Here is a 16,392-nt window from a genome sequence, read left to right as displayed (position 1 = left end):
GGAAGAGAGCTTGCAGAATTGCAAATACTCAGAAACTTCACGCCTGTCAATGAGGTTTGGCTATCAGTACACAGAGAAATGGACATTGTTAACTAGTGACCGGACCTCCCACCTTCAGAATAGTCCTGCATTTGACATTTATTTAGATGATGTGTCCAGGGATCATAGTTACTGACTTTTAAAAAATAAAATTATTTATTCTTTAGGAGTTTGCAGACGCTTCTGGATGATGAAGGTGATGACTTTGGAGAAGTATTTTATATCTATTTTAATGTGAGTAATGATAATAACCAGATTACAGATCAGTTTTAATCATATTAATCCTTTACATGTTCAGATTCTAGACATACCACTTTAATAAAAGGACAAACTTCTGAATTAATGCAAAAGTTTTTTTTTTCTTCACTTTTTATGAGCTGGGCCTATCAGATTTTTCTACGAAACAACACCTAAACATAGTGGCTTAAACACAATTCATTGAGTTTCTGGCCTGAATCGACTTGCCTGGGCTGAATGGTTTCCACCTGCCTTGCTCGTATACCCAGTTGTTGGCTGGGTTATGGAATGTGGGCTGAAACAGCTTTTCTGTTCTAGGGGGTCTCTTGTGTTCCAGTAGTCCTATCTTTATAGAACTGTCATAGGATTACAAAGAGTGGGAAGAGATGGCAAGCCTCACCATACAAGCTTCTTTTTAAGCTTTTACTTACAGCATATCCTATTGACCAGAGTAGCTTACATGGCCACAGCCATATGCAAGGCTGAAGAACTGAAGTCCTCCTCTTGATGGGGTTGGGGGTGCTGGGGGGTTGCACAGCTATTGCAAAGTCACACTGCACAGGGGCTTGAATACCAGGCTGGGAAGAAGTTGTGACCGTTTTTGCAAATCTACCATTCTATGTCTAACTATATAAAGTGACTATTGAAATGTGGCATTTGCCAATTTTTTCAGTATGATAAATCAAGTTTTTTAAAAATTAATTTTTCATTCTGCATGATAAGATAGTAACTTTTTACGTGCACATTTTGTTTGCATGACAGAAATGCGTACTTTTATAAGATCTTGAGAAAAAAGGTATGCTTTAAGGTTTTTTTTTGATAATTGCTTCGGATTATTTTGGAGACACTATCTGAGTTTATTTGTGGTTACAGGTGCATTGGGACAAAAATGATACAGACCTAATTCCTAATGGAAGTTGTGTCATTGTTGACCAGACTAACAAGTACGTACAGAGAAGTGAAATATGTTTTGTTTGATACACTGTTTATTTCACTGGGCTCTAAAAATGTATTAGAGTTCTTACCAGTTAATCATTTTTTAATAAGACAGTGAGGTGGTGTATATTGTGTGTACGTGTGTGTCTCCTGGAGTTTATATTCTGGTAGGAAAGGAAATAGCTTTCGCAGAGAGGCCTTCCATTATCGTCCTGTCTAGGTTTATACCACTAACTTCTGTCTCTATCTCCTTACCTGTTTCACTTTTTCTTTTCATATCACCCATTAATACCTTTAGGATTACTGCTTGCCTGTATTTCCCCAATAATAAATAAGCTACTGCAGTGAGCTGCATGATGGCAAGGACTAGTCATGTTCATCATGGTTCATCTAGTACCTAGAAGAGCCACTGGTCTGTGGCAGGCACTTAGTATTTATAATGTTACTACATGGTACTGTGGTGTTTTGAGTTCTCAGCCCCTTAACAGGATTCTGTTTTAAAGCCACAGTGTGGGATGAGAGAATATTCCACCAGTAGTTGGTTAGAGTGGCAGAGAGATGCCACCAGATGCTCATTCTGGTATAAGCCAGCCAGCTATTTTCCCTCCATCTTTTCATCTTTATTTTTAAAAAAGAACTTCGAAGTCTGACATACAGAAAAGTATACATGTAAGTATACAGATCAAGAAATAGAACATTTCCAGTTCTGTAGTATATTTTATGAATATTCTAATTCACCTATATTATCACTGATAGACATACTGAGGTTCTCTGCCTCTTCACAACTACTTTTAGCCTAGTCGCTTTCCCTGAATCAGCAAATGGCCCAGAGGGAAAAACTGCAAGTAAAATGCCGGGCTCACTTTGCAGGGCTTCCCCTCTCTCTTAGTAGGTCAGAGGCTTCTTGCATCTTAGGTTTGGAAGCCTAGAGCTAGATGTGTTTTTGTATATTCTCTAGCTTTTTCTAGTTCTTCTCATTGGGAGTATTTGGGTGTGCTATCCCATCATAGCTAGATGTAGAAATCCCTTCTCTATTTGTGCTTAACCACAAATACTAACATTAACTACTGTCATACATTCAGAGAGTATGGAAGACCATAAAATAAAATGGGAGAATTTTCCCTTCTCCCAAGCCTGTTTTCCAGAGCACTATCAGCAGGTCAGGTTTTACACTTCCACACTTTCTCTGTTCTAATCTGTGTCCTTTCTTTTAACTGTGTGACCTTGAGTTATTATATAACTTCACCAAGAAACTTCTTTTCTTTAATAAAATGTCCTAAGAATCTTCCCTGAGAGTTGTATGACAATTAAGTTAGAGATATGAAAAATAGCCAGGTGCATATGGCTATTTTTTGGCACTTAATTGTTAGGTGTTTTAGTTCTCATTTTATTTTTGGCTTTCTGCCCATCTTCCCTGCCCCTGCTAGTTTCCTTCAGGGTACTGCAGTAAACTGAAATAATTTTTTGTTTCATTAAAGGAGAGACTATGTTTCTAAATATGTCAATTACATCTTCAACATCTCTGTGAAGGCACTTTATGAAGAATTTCAAAGAGGATTTTACAGAGTGTGTGACAAGGATATTATTGAGTTTTTCCATCCGGAAGAACTAAAGGATGTGATTATTGGAAATACAGATTATGACTGGGAAACCTTTGAGAAGGTATATCGTAAAGGCCTAGAAGTTTGAATTTGAATTTCCTGTTTATTATTTCCTGAATATGTTTTTTTTGTGTGTATTTTTTTTCTAGAATGCACATTATGAAGAGGGATATGATAATTCACATCCCACCATAGTGATGTTTTGGAAGGCTTTACACAAATTGACTTTGGAGGAAAAGAAAAAGTTCCTTGGTAGGTATTCTATCAGGAGTGATCTAGAATCTTAGGTCTCTTTTATGGGATACCTAAACCTTGTTTATTGTAGACACCATTCACCACAAATCCTTGTGTAAGAGCCACTCCACGTCCAGTTGGATGTTCTCTCTGCCAGGCTGCGTGAACATAAAAAAATGTTAATATAGGTCATCTTTCTTGTGATTTCAGCCCTGCCTGTTGCTTTCAGATGTCCCCTCAGTTCTCCATCCAAGTTAGATATTTAGTCTGCTTTCTGTATTTGTGACTCCCATTATTCAGGCCTTATGGGATTAGCCATATTTTACAACGTCATTGCCTCCAGCCTTTTGTATCTCCCCTACCACATTTTGATCTCTGTTTCATGCTTACTTGGTTGTTTACCTGCAACTTTGCCCAATGACTTTCTCATATTCTTCCAAAATTTCCATACTTATTTTTGAGAAACACTTTTCTTGTTCTTCTTTTTGTGGATAACAGATGTTGGAAGATAATCAGGCTTCTCCAGAAGCCCAGCCTGACTTTCCAATCTTTGCTTTATAGGAAATCATTATTTCAGCCAAACAGCTCCATCATCTCTACATTCTTGAGCTCACCTTGTGCCCTCCCACCTCCAGGCTTTCTCTGAAGCTCCTTGTCCTGCCTCGAACCCTCACCCACCTCCTTGTTGCTGCTCTAAACCTTCCCCTTCTTAAAGATCCAGCTTAATTCTGAGCTCTCCAAAGTCTCCCTGGTCATCCCAGCCTGAGTCTTTCTCCCTGCTCTGAACCACACTCAGCATTTTCACTCAGGAAGCACTTAATTCCATGATGCCTCACCCTTTTGTTTTTTCCTTGGTATTTCTCTTTTTCTGCACAAGAATATAATATTTCCAACTAGACTGTAAGCTGCTTGAGGGACAGTGTGTCAGTGCCCGATGCAGGCTGAAGTGGGACTCTGCACGTGGTCCCTTCGTAAATGTTTTTTGTTTTTTTTTTTTAAAGATTTTATTTATTCATTTGACAGAGAGAGATCACAGGTAGGCAGAGAGGCTGGCAGAGAGAGAGAGAGAGAGAGAGAGAGAGGGAAGCATGACAGAGAGAGATCACAGGTAGGCAGAGAGGCTGGCAGAGAGAGAGAGAGAGAGAGGGAAGCAGGCTCCCCGCCGAGCAGAGAGCCCGATGCGGGACTCGATCCCAGGACCCTGAGATCATGACCTGAGCCGAAGGCAGCGGCTTAACCCACTGAGCCACCCAGGCGCCCCCCTTCGTAAATGTTTTGAATAAGCACATGTTTTTTTCCCTCTATAAAAGTCTTGGTCTCTGGGAAACAGATCACTCAGTTTTATTCTTCTTCTCAGTGTTTCTTACAGGAACTGACAGAATTCAAGTAAAAGGTTTAAAGAACATGAAAATAACATTTTGCTGTCCTGAAAATGTGAATGAAAAAGATCCCATAAGAGCTCAGACGTGTATTAGTGTCCTCTACCTTCCCAAATATTCTACAATGGAAAGGGTGGAAGAAGCACTTCAAGTAGCCATCAACAACAGCAGAGGATTTGGCTGACCGGGCCTCACGTTCTTTACCCCTTTGTGGAAATATTTTCAAAAATAAAATTAAGAACTCAAGAATTAATGTGAAGGTCCCACTATTCATTGTGTTCACCTGCTCTTTCAGTTCTGTGTTTTTGCTTATGAGATATTTTGATAATGTTCTAGACTAGGCTGTTAGAACAAGGTGACCCCAAAACATAGTGCATAAAAGACTGAATTTTGTTTCTCTCTCATAAGCATCTTGGCTGAGGTGGTGCTTCTCCTCCTCCCACTGCTCAAATAAAAGTCAAGTGACTTTCTCATTGAAAATGTCCATGGAAACTGCCCATTTCTGAATTAAATCTTCTATATGGCATTTTAAACTGTTGACTTCTTTCTCTTCAGAACTGTTGTAAACTGGTAGACTGTGGCTTTCTTTTTCTTGGCTTTTTTCCCATTTCCTTTGCTTGTATTTCTTAACACTCCCCTGACCTCCAGTGCTAGTGTACTCCTCTGTTCTCACTCTGCACACACTCCCATCAACTCCATGGTTTCTGTTCTGTCTTCATGTGATGGTGCCCAGATCTCTCCATGACCTACAGGACCTGGTTGATTCCAGCCCCAGCCATTTTTTTGTCTGTTAGTCTGTATCTCCCTGTGTGATCCTTGGCTCATTAATCTCAGCATGTCTAAGAAAATTACCGTGTTTCCTGTAGTCCATGGCTCAGTGGTATCACCAGGATTTCTAGGCAGAAGCCTGCAATCCTCATCCCTCCTCTTTATCCACACATTCAATAAATCAGGTCCTAACAATTCTTGTTCTTGTATCTAGATCCACACCACCCCACAGAACTCTCTGAGGCTGGAAACTGCCCCCCCCCCCCAATATCTGCAGTTCAGTAAGGTAGCCTTATGCTATAGTAAGGTTTAGTGTCCGAAGAATTTTGAAGAGAGAAAACATCAGTGGTGGGAGAAAGAGTCTGGAGTTGTGCTGCCCAATATGTGGCTATTCAGTTATATAAGGGAGCCTGGGTGGCTCAGTGGGTTAAGCATCTGACTTCATCTCAGGTCATGATTTCAGGATCCTGGGATTGAGCCCTGAGTTGGGCACCCCACTCAGCTGGGAGTTGGCTTCTCCCTCTGGCCTTCCCCACTTGGTGTGCTCTGTCTCTCAAATCTTAAATAGAATTAAATAAAATTTAAAATTCAGTTCTCAGTCACACTACCCAGATTTCAAGGGCTCAGTGTCTCCATGTGATGGGTGGCTAATGTGTAAATGCAAATACACACACTTACCACTGACAGGTCCCAAACCTACGAACCCCTGTAGTTTTGCATGTGCTTTTTTTTCTTGGAAGAAGAGCCACAGTGTGATAAAGCTGCACAAATCAAGATGATTTGAAAATCAGGCAGTAAAGTCATAGTTCATTGTTATTAAACACCCCAGATCCTTTCAGGCATGCTCCCTGTGCAGCTCCAGCCTGCTTTCCCACCAGTGCTCTGTATACACAGCGTACTTCACTCTAGGCATCTATAACTATCTCAAGTTCCTGAACAGGCCACAGTCTCTCCTGTATTGTTGTTTTTTAAGATTTTTGTTCATTTATTTATTTGACAGATCACAAAGTAGGCAGAGAGGCAGGCAGAGAGAGAGGGGGAAGCAGGCTCCCTGCTGAGCAGAGTCCGATGTGAGTCTCCATCCCAGGACCCTGGGATCATGACCTGAGTCGAAGGCAGAGGCTTAATCTACTGAGCCAACCAGGCACCCACTCTCCTGTGTTTTTACTCATGCATTTTCTTATTCCTGGAAACTTCTCATCCCACCCCAATGCCCCGACTCTTCTTACCTCCTCTCTTTTCAATTCTGATCCCAACTCTGGGTTCTTCCTCTTGTTTCTCAGAATTCACTTAATTTATGGCCACCTAGTAGGTGGCCACACCAATAAATACTAGTGGAATATGGCTTCCTAGCTCAGCATTTTACAAATGCTAACTTTTCTGAGTACAATCCTCATTATGGTTCCTTCCAAGGGCTTAGTTACCAGTGGTTCTTCATATGAGTTAGCCAAAAGTGCCACCTAGTGGCAGATGTGGAAGATAGCAATCACATCCAAATGGAGCCTTTCACTAAGGGACAAAGCTTGGAGGAGACAAGCCTTTCTCCCCACAGTCTCCCCACAGCTATACTCAGTAGTGAGACTCTTACTGGCTTTTGAGGGTGCTAAGTAATTTCCTATTTTCTACTTCCCTTAAAACAACCACCAAGTCTGGAAGTAGGTATCATTTTCATCTTACAGATCTAGAGTCAATTTTAGAGAACTTCTTAGCCCACTCTACAGGACTGGAAGAAAAGAGAGAGGTCATGGCAAGTCTTTTTTTTTTGTTCTCTCAGAATGGGAAATTCTTGCTTTGAAAGCTGAGGGAAGGATCTTATTCACAAGATGGGTAGTAAAGGTGATCCTTGTCAGCGATGCTAAGGACACTAAGGAAAATAATCTCATTAAGAGGCTTTAAGTAGGGGCGCCTGGGTGGCTCAGTGGGTTAAGCCGCTGCCTTCGGCTCAGGTTATGATCTCAGGGTCCTGGGATCGAGTCCCGCATCGGGCTCTCTGCTCAGCAGGGAGCCTGCTTCCCTCTCTCTCTCTCTGCCTGCCTTTCCATCTACTTGTGATTTCTCTCTGTCAAATAAATAAATAAAATCTTAAAAAAAAAAAAAAAAAAAGAGGCTTTAAGGAAGCAAGATTTCCCATCATTGTTAGTGAAAGTATAAGATAGTATTTCTTGTGGTGGGCTTACAGCTGGAGGTGGTGGGGTCAATGCCATGGCGTCGGTACGTGGCATGAACTATGTTATGGGAAGCTAGTGAAGTAGAATGCCCATCATTAGACATTTAGATACTACTTTTTAAAAAATTTGGTAACAGCTTTATTGGTATATTATTCACATAGGATAGAATTCAGCTAAGTGAGGTGTGCAATTGAATGGATTTAGTATATTTGCAGAAGTGTGCAACCATTGCCACAATTTTAGAACCCCCCAAACGTTGTACCCATTAGCTGTTTAACTCCATGATGTCCCAGCCATATATGTATTCTCTAATCAACTTTCTGTTTCGACAGATTTGTCTATTATGGACATTTCATGTAAATGAGATCAAACAATATCCTATTTTTAAAAACTGGTTTCTTTCATTTAGCATGTTTTCAAAGTTCATCCACGTTGTAGAATTTATCAGTACTTTATTCCATATTTATTGCTGAATAATATTTCATTATGTTTATACCACATTTTACTTATCTATTCATCAGCTGAGGGATAGTTGTGTTATTTTCCATGTTTTGGCTTTATGAATGACAATGCTACAAATATTTGTGTGAAACATTTGTATGAAATGATGCTGTATTGGTAAAATCTGTGTTTAACATTTTGAGGGACTGCCAACTGTTTTCCAAAGAAGCTGAATCATTTTTATATTCTCAGCAGCAGCATATGAGAGCTTGAGAAATATTTAAAATCTGCAGATTTCCTTTTTTTTTTTTTTTTTTTGCTACTGTGTTTTTTAATTGAAATATAATTGACTTAACAGATCTGTTCTTAAAGAGTACTAGTGAGGGCCGCTAGTGGGTGGCTCAGACAGTTAAGCGTCTGGTTCTTGATTTCCGCTCAGGTCATGATCTCAGGATAATGGGATTGAGCCCCACGTCAGGCTCCCGAGCTCAGTGGGGAGTCTGCTTGAGGATTTCTCTCCCTCTCCCCTTCCCCGTGCTTGCACATGTACATCTCTCACTCTCAAATCCTTTTTTTTTTTTTTTTTAAAGATTTTATTTATTTATTTGACAGAGAGAAATTACAAGTACACTGAGAGGCAGGCAGAGAGAGAGAGAAGGAAGCAGGCTCCCTGCCGAGCAGAGAGCCCGATGTGGGACTCGATCCCAGGACCCTGAGATCATGACCTGAGCCGAAGGCAGCGGCTTAACCCACTGAGCCACCCAGGCGCCTCTTTTTTTTTTTTTTTTAAGATTTCATTTATTTACTTGTCAGAGAGAGAACGGGCACACACAGGGCGAATGGCAGGCAGGAGAAGTAGCCTCCTCTCCAAGCAAGGAGCCTGATGTGGGACTTGATCCCAGGACCCTGGGATCATGACCTGAGCCAAAGGCAGATGCTTAACCAACTGAGCCACCCAGGCATCCCTCTCTCTCAAATAAGTCTTTAAAAAAAAAAAAAAAAGAGTGCTAGTGAAATACAGAAACATTACATTTAGGTAGCTCTTTTCCTTTTTGTGCTATTATTGCCTTGTGTATTATGTCTACATGTTACAATCTCAACAATACTTGGTTATAATTAATACTTTATATAATTTTTTTTTTTTTTTTTTGGACAGGCAGAGATTACAAGTAGGCAGAGAGGCAGGCAGAGAGAGAGAGGAAGAAGCAGGCTCTCTCTCCGCCGAGCAGAGAGCCCGATGTGGGGCTCGATCCCAGGACCCTGAGATCATGACCTGAGCCGAAGGCAGCGGCTTAACCCACTGAGCCACCCAGGCGCCCCTTTACTTTATATAATTTAATGCCTCTTCAAGGAACAGAGAAGGAGAACAGGGATGTATTTGTAGTATTATTTCTATTAACTTTGTTTACCTTTTCTGGCTCATTAGTTCCTGTGAATTCAGGTTACCATCTGATATCATTTCTTCACTCCAGTTCAGCTTCGCTCCCATCTACTTCCTTTGTGCTGCTAATGGCAATATAGTAGAGACCCCAAAATACAATTTATATATATTGTTTTCTACAAATTGCTCTACAGATCAGTTAAGTAGAGAAAATATACATTTGTACTGTCTTTTATAATTACATAATTACCTTTACTCTGCTGGTGGCCTGCCCCTCCTGGGAAGATGCCATAAAGCTCTCCTAGACTAGGAGTTGAGAGAGGAGAGCTCTGGGTCTTGGCGGCACCCTCCTGGAGTGCAACGCTTTGAGCTGAGAAGACAAAGAAGGATGTGGGTGATGGTTCAGATGGCACAAACTTCAATGTGCAGCATTTACTGAGTTTTAGATTTTCTTGTATGTTTCCTCATTTGGCTGTACGCCCTTGGGACAATTTCCAGAGACTCTGAATGGTTGTTTTGTTCACCATTAGGGTTGTTTGACCAAGGGCTTTCAGTGTCAAATTTAGCTTGTCCTCACAATTTTAGGAAATAAGCAGGAAGGATTTTTTTTTTTTTTTAAGATTTTATTTATTTATTTGACAGAGAGAGATCACAGGTAGGTAGAGAGGCTGGAGAGAGGGGGGGGTGCTCCCTGCTGAGCAGAGAGCCCGATGTGGGACTCTGAGATCATGACCTGCGCCTAAGGCAGCAGCTTAACCCACTGAGCCACCCAGGCGCCCCAACAGGAAGGATTTCTAAACCTACAGATGAAGCTCAAAGACAAGTAACTTGCCTAAAGTTCTAAACCTTGTTAGAACCATGCTTTCAGGCTCTCAGAAGTATGTGCCTGCTCCATGCTAAGCATTAAATTAAAAATGTTGAACAGTTTACTGTCTAGACAGGAGACAGAAAGCAGGCAATTACAGTACAAGTTCAAGTGCTAAAATAGAGATAAAATATATGGTGCTTTAGGAAACAAGAAGAAAGGCATCAGACTTGAGCAGGAATTTGAATCCAACTATTTTGATTCCTAATTTTGCTTTTCTTATAAATAGAAAGGATGAGTCTTCTTAAAATAAGGAGGTACTCTGCAGTGTGGTTAGGAAGGCAGACTGAAGCCACGGCTGCTGACAGTTTAAGCCTTGGTATGGTTCTTGCTGTTGCCCTGGGTAAATCATTTCAATCTCTCTGTACTTCAGCTTCTACCATCTATAAAATGCTGCCAGTATTGCCCACCTGACCTCTTAGGTTATAGAAGATTATATGAAATATATTTAGCACTGGCGTTGGTGTACCATTTGCACTCTACAAGTGATTGTCAAATAAATTCTATTAGTGAAAGGATGGCATTAATGCTGAACTCCCCCAGAGTATCCTTATCAGTTTCCTCAAAAATGATAAAATGCTTAGCTTGCAAAAGTTGAAATTGACTTTTTACAGTGCTTGTTTTATCAGCAAAATCATTTAATTTACACTGACCACAGTGAGATTTAGGATAAATTAAAAAGAACAAGTGGCATCTCGCTGGCTCAGTTGGTGGAGCGTGTGACTCCTGATCTCAGGGTTGTGAGTTCGATTCCCACACTGGGTGTATAGATAACTTAAAAAACTAAAAGCTTTAGGGGCCACCTGGGTGGGTCAGTTTGTTGAGTGTCCGACTTTTGGTTTTGGCTCAGGTCACAATCTCAGGGTGAGATGGAGCCTAATCTCATCATCGGACTCCGTACTTAGCAGGTAATCTGCTTGAGATTCTCTCTGTCCCTCCCCCTGATCACCCCTTCTCTATATAAAATAAATAAATCTTAAAACAAAAAAGCAATAACTCCCTTTCAGGAAATGACAGTAACTTCTATAATTGTCCAGATTATTTGTATTTTGCCATGCAGTAGTTTTAAGTATAGTTGGCACACAATGTTACATTGATTTCAGATGTACACAGTGATTGGACAACTCTACACTGTGCTAAGCTCACCACAAATCTAAGCTATCATCTGTCACTTTAAATGCGATTATGGTACCATTGGCTACATTCCCTATGTACCTTTTATTTCAATGACTTTATTCTGTAACTGGAAGCCTGTACTTCCCATTTCCCTTCAACTTTTTGTCCATTCCCCCTACCCTTCCCTTCTGGGCAACTATCAGTTTGTTTTCTATATTTGCATCTATTTCTTTTTGGTTTTTAGATTCCACATGTAAGTGAAATTATATGGTATTTGTCTGATGTATTTCACTCAGCATTAATACCCTCAAGGTCAACCCATGTTGTCACAAATGTCAAGATCTCATTCTTTTTTTTTTTTTTTAGATAGGAGTAATATACCACTGTATATATGATGCTGGACAGGCTGAGGCCCCAAGGCCTCGGGTCCCTCTCCAAGAGGGTTTTTGGCTTTGTGCAGGGAAGAATCCAAGAGCAAGCCATTTACAGAAAGGGGAAAAGATTAAGTATACAAGAAAGGAGCTACTTCATAGACAAAGTAGCTGTCTTCCCCAGGAGAGGAAGAGGATTCTCCCTTGCCTCTAGCGGTTTTTACAAATTATTTTAGGATTTTATTTGTGAGAGGGAGAGAGCAGGGGGAGGGGCAGAGGGAAAGGGAGAGGGAGACAAAGCATCCTCAAGCAGACTCCCCACTGAGCAAGAAGCCCAAGGCAGGACTCAGTGGCCAGCTCCTGAGATCATGACCTGAGCTGAAATCAAGAGCAGGCTGCTCAACTGACTGAGCCACCTAGGCCCCCCTTTATATTTTCCTTAAATTAGGTAATCATATGGGGAGGGGCTTACACTTTAACTTTGGGTTTCCCATTCACATTAGGCAATTAGTTTTTCCATTGTTTTAGGATTGTGGGATTACCCACAGGGAACAATTTTAAGAATGTCCAGCCTGTCACTTTCCCTGCTGAGTTTTAGGGTATGGGTCAACCTAAAACCAAAATGGCTTTACCTTTGATCAACTTGTCTCCCAAGCCCTCTTCCCTCCAGCCTTATATGCCACATCTTCTCCATCCATTGATCCATTGAACTTAGATTGCTTCTGTATCTTGGTATTGTAAATAATGCTGCAATAAACATAGGGGTGCATGTATTTTTTAAGATTAGTATTTGTTTCCTTTGGGTAAATAGTCGGTACTTGAATTACTGGATAATTTAGTATTTCTGATTTTTTGAGGAACCTCTATACTGTCCCACAGTGGCTGCACCAATCTACATCCCCATCAACAGTGCACAAGGGTTCCTTTTTCTATACATCCTTGCCAACACTATTTCTCACTTATTTTAGCCATTCTGACAGGTATTACATGGTATCTCGTTATGGTTTTGATTTTCATTTCCTTGATGATTAGTGATGCTAAGCATCTTTTCATGTGTCTTGTTGGCTACCTGTAGGTCTTCTTTGGAAAAATGTCTGTTCAGGTCCTGTTTTTTTGGTGTTGAGTATCAGAGTGATTTTAAAAACATGATTTGTACTACAGAATACACTGAAACAATGCACTGCCAAACAGGTCTCCTAAGGCAGGAAAAGTTCAACTGAAATGTGATTTAAAACACAGCTCTTAGCTCAATAGGACACAAAAGCTCTTTACAAGTCTTCCAACCCTACCTCTATCCTCAAATATATATATTTTCCTGGGAAAGTATTCTATGTGAGGTATTAAGTGCCTGTTTAAACATTGCCTACATTTTAAACTTTAGAATATTTTTTACATTTCCCCTCTTTTGAAACCACACATTGTGACCAAACAAAAACAACACACTTTTTTTTTTTAATGGAATAGTGTCATCTCATTTTATTATTACTAATGTAAGGATTTGATGCCAAAGAAATGAAGGTAATTTTACAAACTCAGAATGTTCACAAGTACACAAAATTTCCATTTTATTATAGTCTTCTAGCATACTAGCTCAAATACATTTCTTTACAACTGCTCCAACACAATTCCTCTGGAATTATTTCAGTCATCCTTAACATGTGACTCTGCCAAATAGTTTGAATCTAAAATAAATATATAAAATTTTAATTATTTTTAGATGAATGGGGTAAGAAAGTCATCAGGTGATGGTTAGGACTGTTAATTTCCAAAAAACTGTGTTGAAGTGTTTCTTCTGGTACAGTAGTTATACATTAGAATTTTCAAAAAACAAGGGCAGAACAAAAATATAAAAGAAACTCCTGCAGCCTAAGCCTCCCATAGTCCTAAACCTCTGAGAGAAGCAAGGCAAAGCACCTTTCCTGCAATTTAAGTGGGTTTCCAGTATTTCCATGTAGCTGAGCTTTCAGAGATAGACATTCACGATGTATCATTAATATATGTATCATCTTGGCTCTGGCTGTATTAATTATGCCTGAAGAGTTTAATACCCATCCAAGTCCAAAGGTGGAAGAACACATAAACAGGTATGGTAATGGGCAGGAGCAGACTGTAAAAGCACAGGCTGGTTGTGCTAGTGCAGCCCTGTGGGAAGTTTTCTTCCACAGAGGCTGAGTAGAATAGTCCCGCTAGAGAGATCAATGGTATAAGGACAGTCAACGTAGGAAGAGACAGAAACATTCTCCTCTCCCACTTACTACCTGCCACTCTGACTTTTAAAAAGGTAAGTGGTATTAAGAAAGTTTAGCTGTGTTCCTTTTTAAAAAATTATGATCTAGTGCTGCTCCATTTCTTCTTGCTTCTTACTTTGATGTGTCATCCTAGCTGCCTGTGGTATCATATTAGGGATCCCATCAATAATTGGATAGGCTATTCCCAACTCTTCATTAATCAGTTCGTTCGTTGATGCTTCGTATCTGAGGGGAGAAAAGGAAAACAAAATGAACTGTGAAAATGCTTGGAAGAGCTTAGTGTTCAATAAGCACCACCATTTATCTTATTCTTGACAGACTGTTAATTACAAAAAGCAGAATTAAACTGCTTCTAATTCTAAAAGCAGTATCACCCAATTGAAACATTTCTCTTAGAAAATGAATCTATAATTGTCCCCATTTTACTCAGTTTCTCTCTTATTTTCTTTTCTACTTTATTCTCAAGCTATACTTTAGTATGTATTTTTAAAATCCAGTCAGAAAAAAATCTCCCTTTTTCATCCAAATATTCCTTTCTTAATCTGGGCAACCTCAAAACCATCCCAGTTAATTTACTACAGAAACAGCCAATGGAGAAAAACTCAACTTCTTCGCTTTAGAATACGTGTTTAACAGAGCAACACTGAGCCATTAGAAGGAAACCACTGAAAAACTGAGATACAAAAAATAAAATTTGAGGAAGATGAGACAGAAATGAGGAAACTTTAGAAAACAACAGACCTGCAGTGAGCTAATTACACAATTAACTGAGAGGCAGATCAAATGATCATTTCAAGGTGTAAGAAAACTGAGTGTATTCATTACAGAAAATAATCTAAGAGAAATGCAAAAATACTGAAAATAAAAAATGACTAGCAATCCACCACCCAAAAATAACCACGGATAGATACCATGTTGTCAGCCTTCAGTTTTAGTAGCCTGGAACTGTAGAGCATTTTTTAAAAATTTAAATTCAATTAATTAACGTTATTACGTATTATCAGTTTCAGAGGTAGAGTTCAGTGATTCATCACTTGCATGTAACACCCAGGGCTCATTACATCATGTGCCCTTCTTAACGCCCATCCCCCGCTCAGGTCCCCGAGCAACTCTTTGCTTCCTATGATTATGTCTCCCTCTCTGATTTTCTCGTTTCATTTTCCCCTCCCAGAGCTGTTTTCCCCGGCTCTTGGTTCAGAAGCCTTTACAAAACGCAGCTAGTCCAAAACTAAGGGCCAAAGGGGGCAGCACCCAGAACGTAAACGTTTAAGGTCGTCAGGCATCAGCTGTCCATTTTCACACGCCTCGGACCAACAGTTCATAAACCCGGCGGTACAACCGAACCGCTGCGGGGCCTTCTAAAAAAAACTCCTAGCTCTAGTCCCGCCCCCAGACCGGCGGACTGGGTCGCCCTGGGGTGGTGCCCGGGAATCGGCATTTAATAAAAAGTTCCCTGGGGAATCCACGGCGCGGCCAGTGGTGAACCTGTAAACGCCCCGACCCATCCCTGCGGGTGGGCGGCTTGATGCGGGAGGCCCCGGGGCTCGGCTCCCCTCCGGTCTCCTCCCGCCCTTCCCGCCGCAGTAGGAGCTGCGCGGTGGCTGGTCCGCCCGGAGCCGGAAAATGGCAGCGGCAAACACCCGGCCCGACCGAAGGGCTGCCGCGCGGCCCACCCGCCCCCGCCCGGCCCGGCCCGGCCCGGCCCGGCCCCCGGAGGGCGCGTACGCAAACCCGCAGCCGGCCAATCTCACCTGAGCGGCTTCTTGGAGAGCGGGCACACCAGGAACTCGAGCAGCGCCGGGTCGAAGGCGCGGGGCGGGTCCCCGGACCTCTCGCTCTTGTCCGCGGACCGCCGTGCCCCCGACGCGTGAAGGCACCTACGGGCGACCGCGAACGGCGGCACGCGTGGACCCCGCAGCGCTGAGGCGAGCCAGCCGCACGCTCCGCTCAGCATGGTCCGGTAGGCCGCCGTCGCCACACTGCACCGCACGGCGCCCTCCGCCAGCCCGGGCCCCTTCAGCCCGAGCCCGCGCCGTCAGCCCCACCGCCGGCCAGCCCCCGCCCCCGGTGCTGCGCAAACGTAGTCCCCGGGCCGGCAGGAGCTAGCGCTTTGGTTCCGGGGGTGCTCCTGACCGACTGCTTTTCCTGTGGCACCACTCGATAGTTATGGGCGTGGCCTGCAGCCGGAGGACTCTAGCGACTGTGCCACCGCATTTACGAATTGCAAACAAAACCGATGCTTAAATTGGGGTATTTTGAGCTTACGCCAGGGCTTCTCGCAGGGGTGCCAGGAAGCCAGTGGCCGGACCTCAAAGTCACAATGATAACCCTGCACCTACGTGGTTATCTCCAAAAGGAGGTTTCAACCACATTGTCACACTGGGTATGTTAAAAGCATTGATTTGTCCTACGTAAATCTTTACCAAAGCTCCTGTAACCTCGTTTGTCTCCCCGCCCCTTTTCTTATTAAATCAAAACTTTAGAACCTGGAAAGAATACCACAGGCCTCTTAAGCTCCACGATGTCCAGATTCTTACCCTGTGGGACTTACTGTGACTTGAACCGCATAATAAAGCTCAACCAGTTCATAAATGACCTTGCAGACAG

At 42.0% G+C, this 16,392-nt stretch overlaps 3 protein-coding genes across 3 annotated transcripts in view; 1 reads left to right on the top strand and 2 right to left on the bottom strand.

The window, feature by feature from the left end:
* Nucleotides 1–4,679, top strand: part of HERC5 (HECT and RLD domain containing E3 ubiquitin protein ligase 5) — a 42,219-nt gene extending 37,540 nt beyond the window's left edge. Inside the window, exons 19-23 of the mRNA XM_059173077.1 lie at nt 207–273; nt 1,150–1,220; nt 2,691–2,874; nt 2,963–3,065; nt 4,405–4,679. Of these exons, the coding sequence (XP_059029060.1) occupies nt 207–273; nt 1,150–1,220; nt 2,691–2,874; nt 2,963–3,065; nt 4,405–4,610 (631 nt within the window). The 3' untranslated portion in view covers nt 4,611–4,679. The remainder of the gene's footprint in view (nt 1–206; nt 274–1,149; nt 1,221–2,690; nt 2,875–2,962; nt 3,066–4,404) is intronic.
* Nucleotides 4,680–13,076: 8,397 nt separating this feature from the next.
* Nucleotides 13,077–13,774, bottom strand: PIGY (phosphatidylinositol glycan anchor biosynthesis class Y). Its single transcript, XM_059173170.1, has one exon. It carries the CDS (start codon nt 13,772–13,774, stop codon nt 13,559–13,561), a length of 216 nt encoding a protein of 71 aa, XP_059029153.1. The 3' UTR covers nt 13,077–13,558.
* Nucleotides 13,775–13,868: 94 nt separating this feature from the next.
* On the bottom strand, nt 13,869–15,860 carry PYURF (PIGY upstream open reading frame). Its single transcript, XM_059173153.1, has 2 exons — nt 15,537–15,860; nt 13,869–14,010 (listed from the first exon to the last, which is right to left on the bottom strand). The coding sequence occupies exons 1-2, from the start codon at nt 15,737–15,739 to the stop codon at nt 13,869–13,871; spliced, it is 345 nt and encodes a 114-aa protein (XP_059029136.1). The 5' UTR covers nt 15,740–15,860.
* Between the last annotated feature and the right edge of the window lie 532 nt (nt 15,861–16,392).

The sequence above is a fragment of the Mustela lutreola genome, chromosome 1 (genome assembly GCF_030435805.1).
Source record: "Mustela lutreola isolate mMusLut2 chromosome 1, mMusLut2.pri, whole genome shotgun sequence".
Classification (NCBI taxonomy): domain Eukaryota; kingdom Metazoa; phylum Chordata; class Mammalia; order Carnivora; family Mustelidae; genus Mustela; species Mustela lutreola.
This window is presented reverse-complemented; position numbering and strand designations above follow the sequence as displayed.

What these genes read in the sequence shown, in the direction of transcription:
- PIGY (XM_059173170.1), bottom strand. Translation starts at nt 13,774, where the DNA reads ATGTTTCTGTCTCTTCCTACGTTGACTGTCCTTATACCATTGATCTCT.
- PYURF (XM_059173153.1), bottom strand. Translation starts at nt 15,739, where the DNA reads ATGCTGAGCGGAGCGTGCGGCTGGCTCGCCTCAGCGCTGCGGGGTCCA. An exon ending in CTCTCCAAGAAGCCGCTCAG is followed by an intron (nt 14,011 to 15,536) that starts GTGAGATTGGCC and finishes TTCTCCCCTCAG; the next exon opens with ATACGAAGCATCAACGAACG.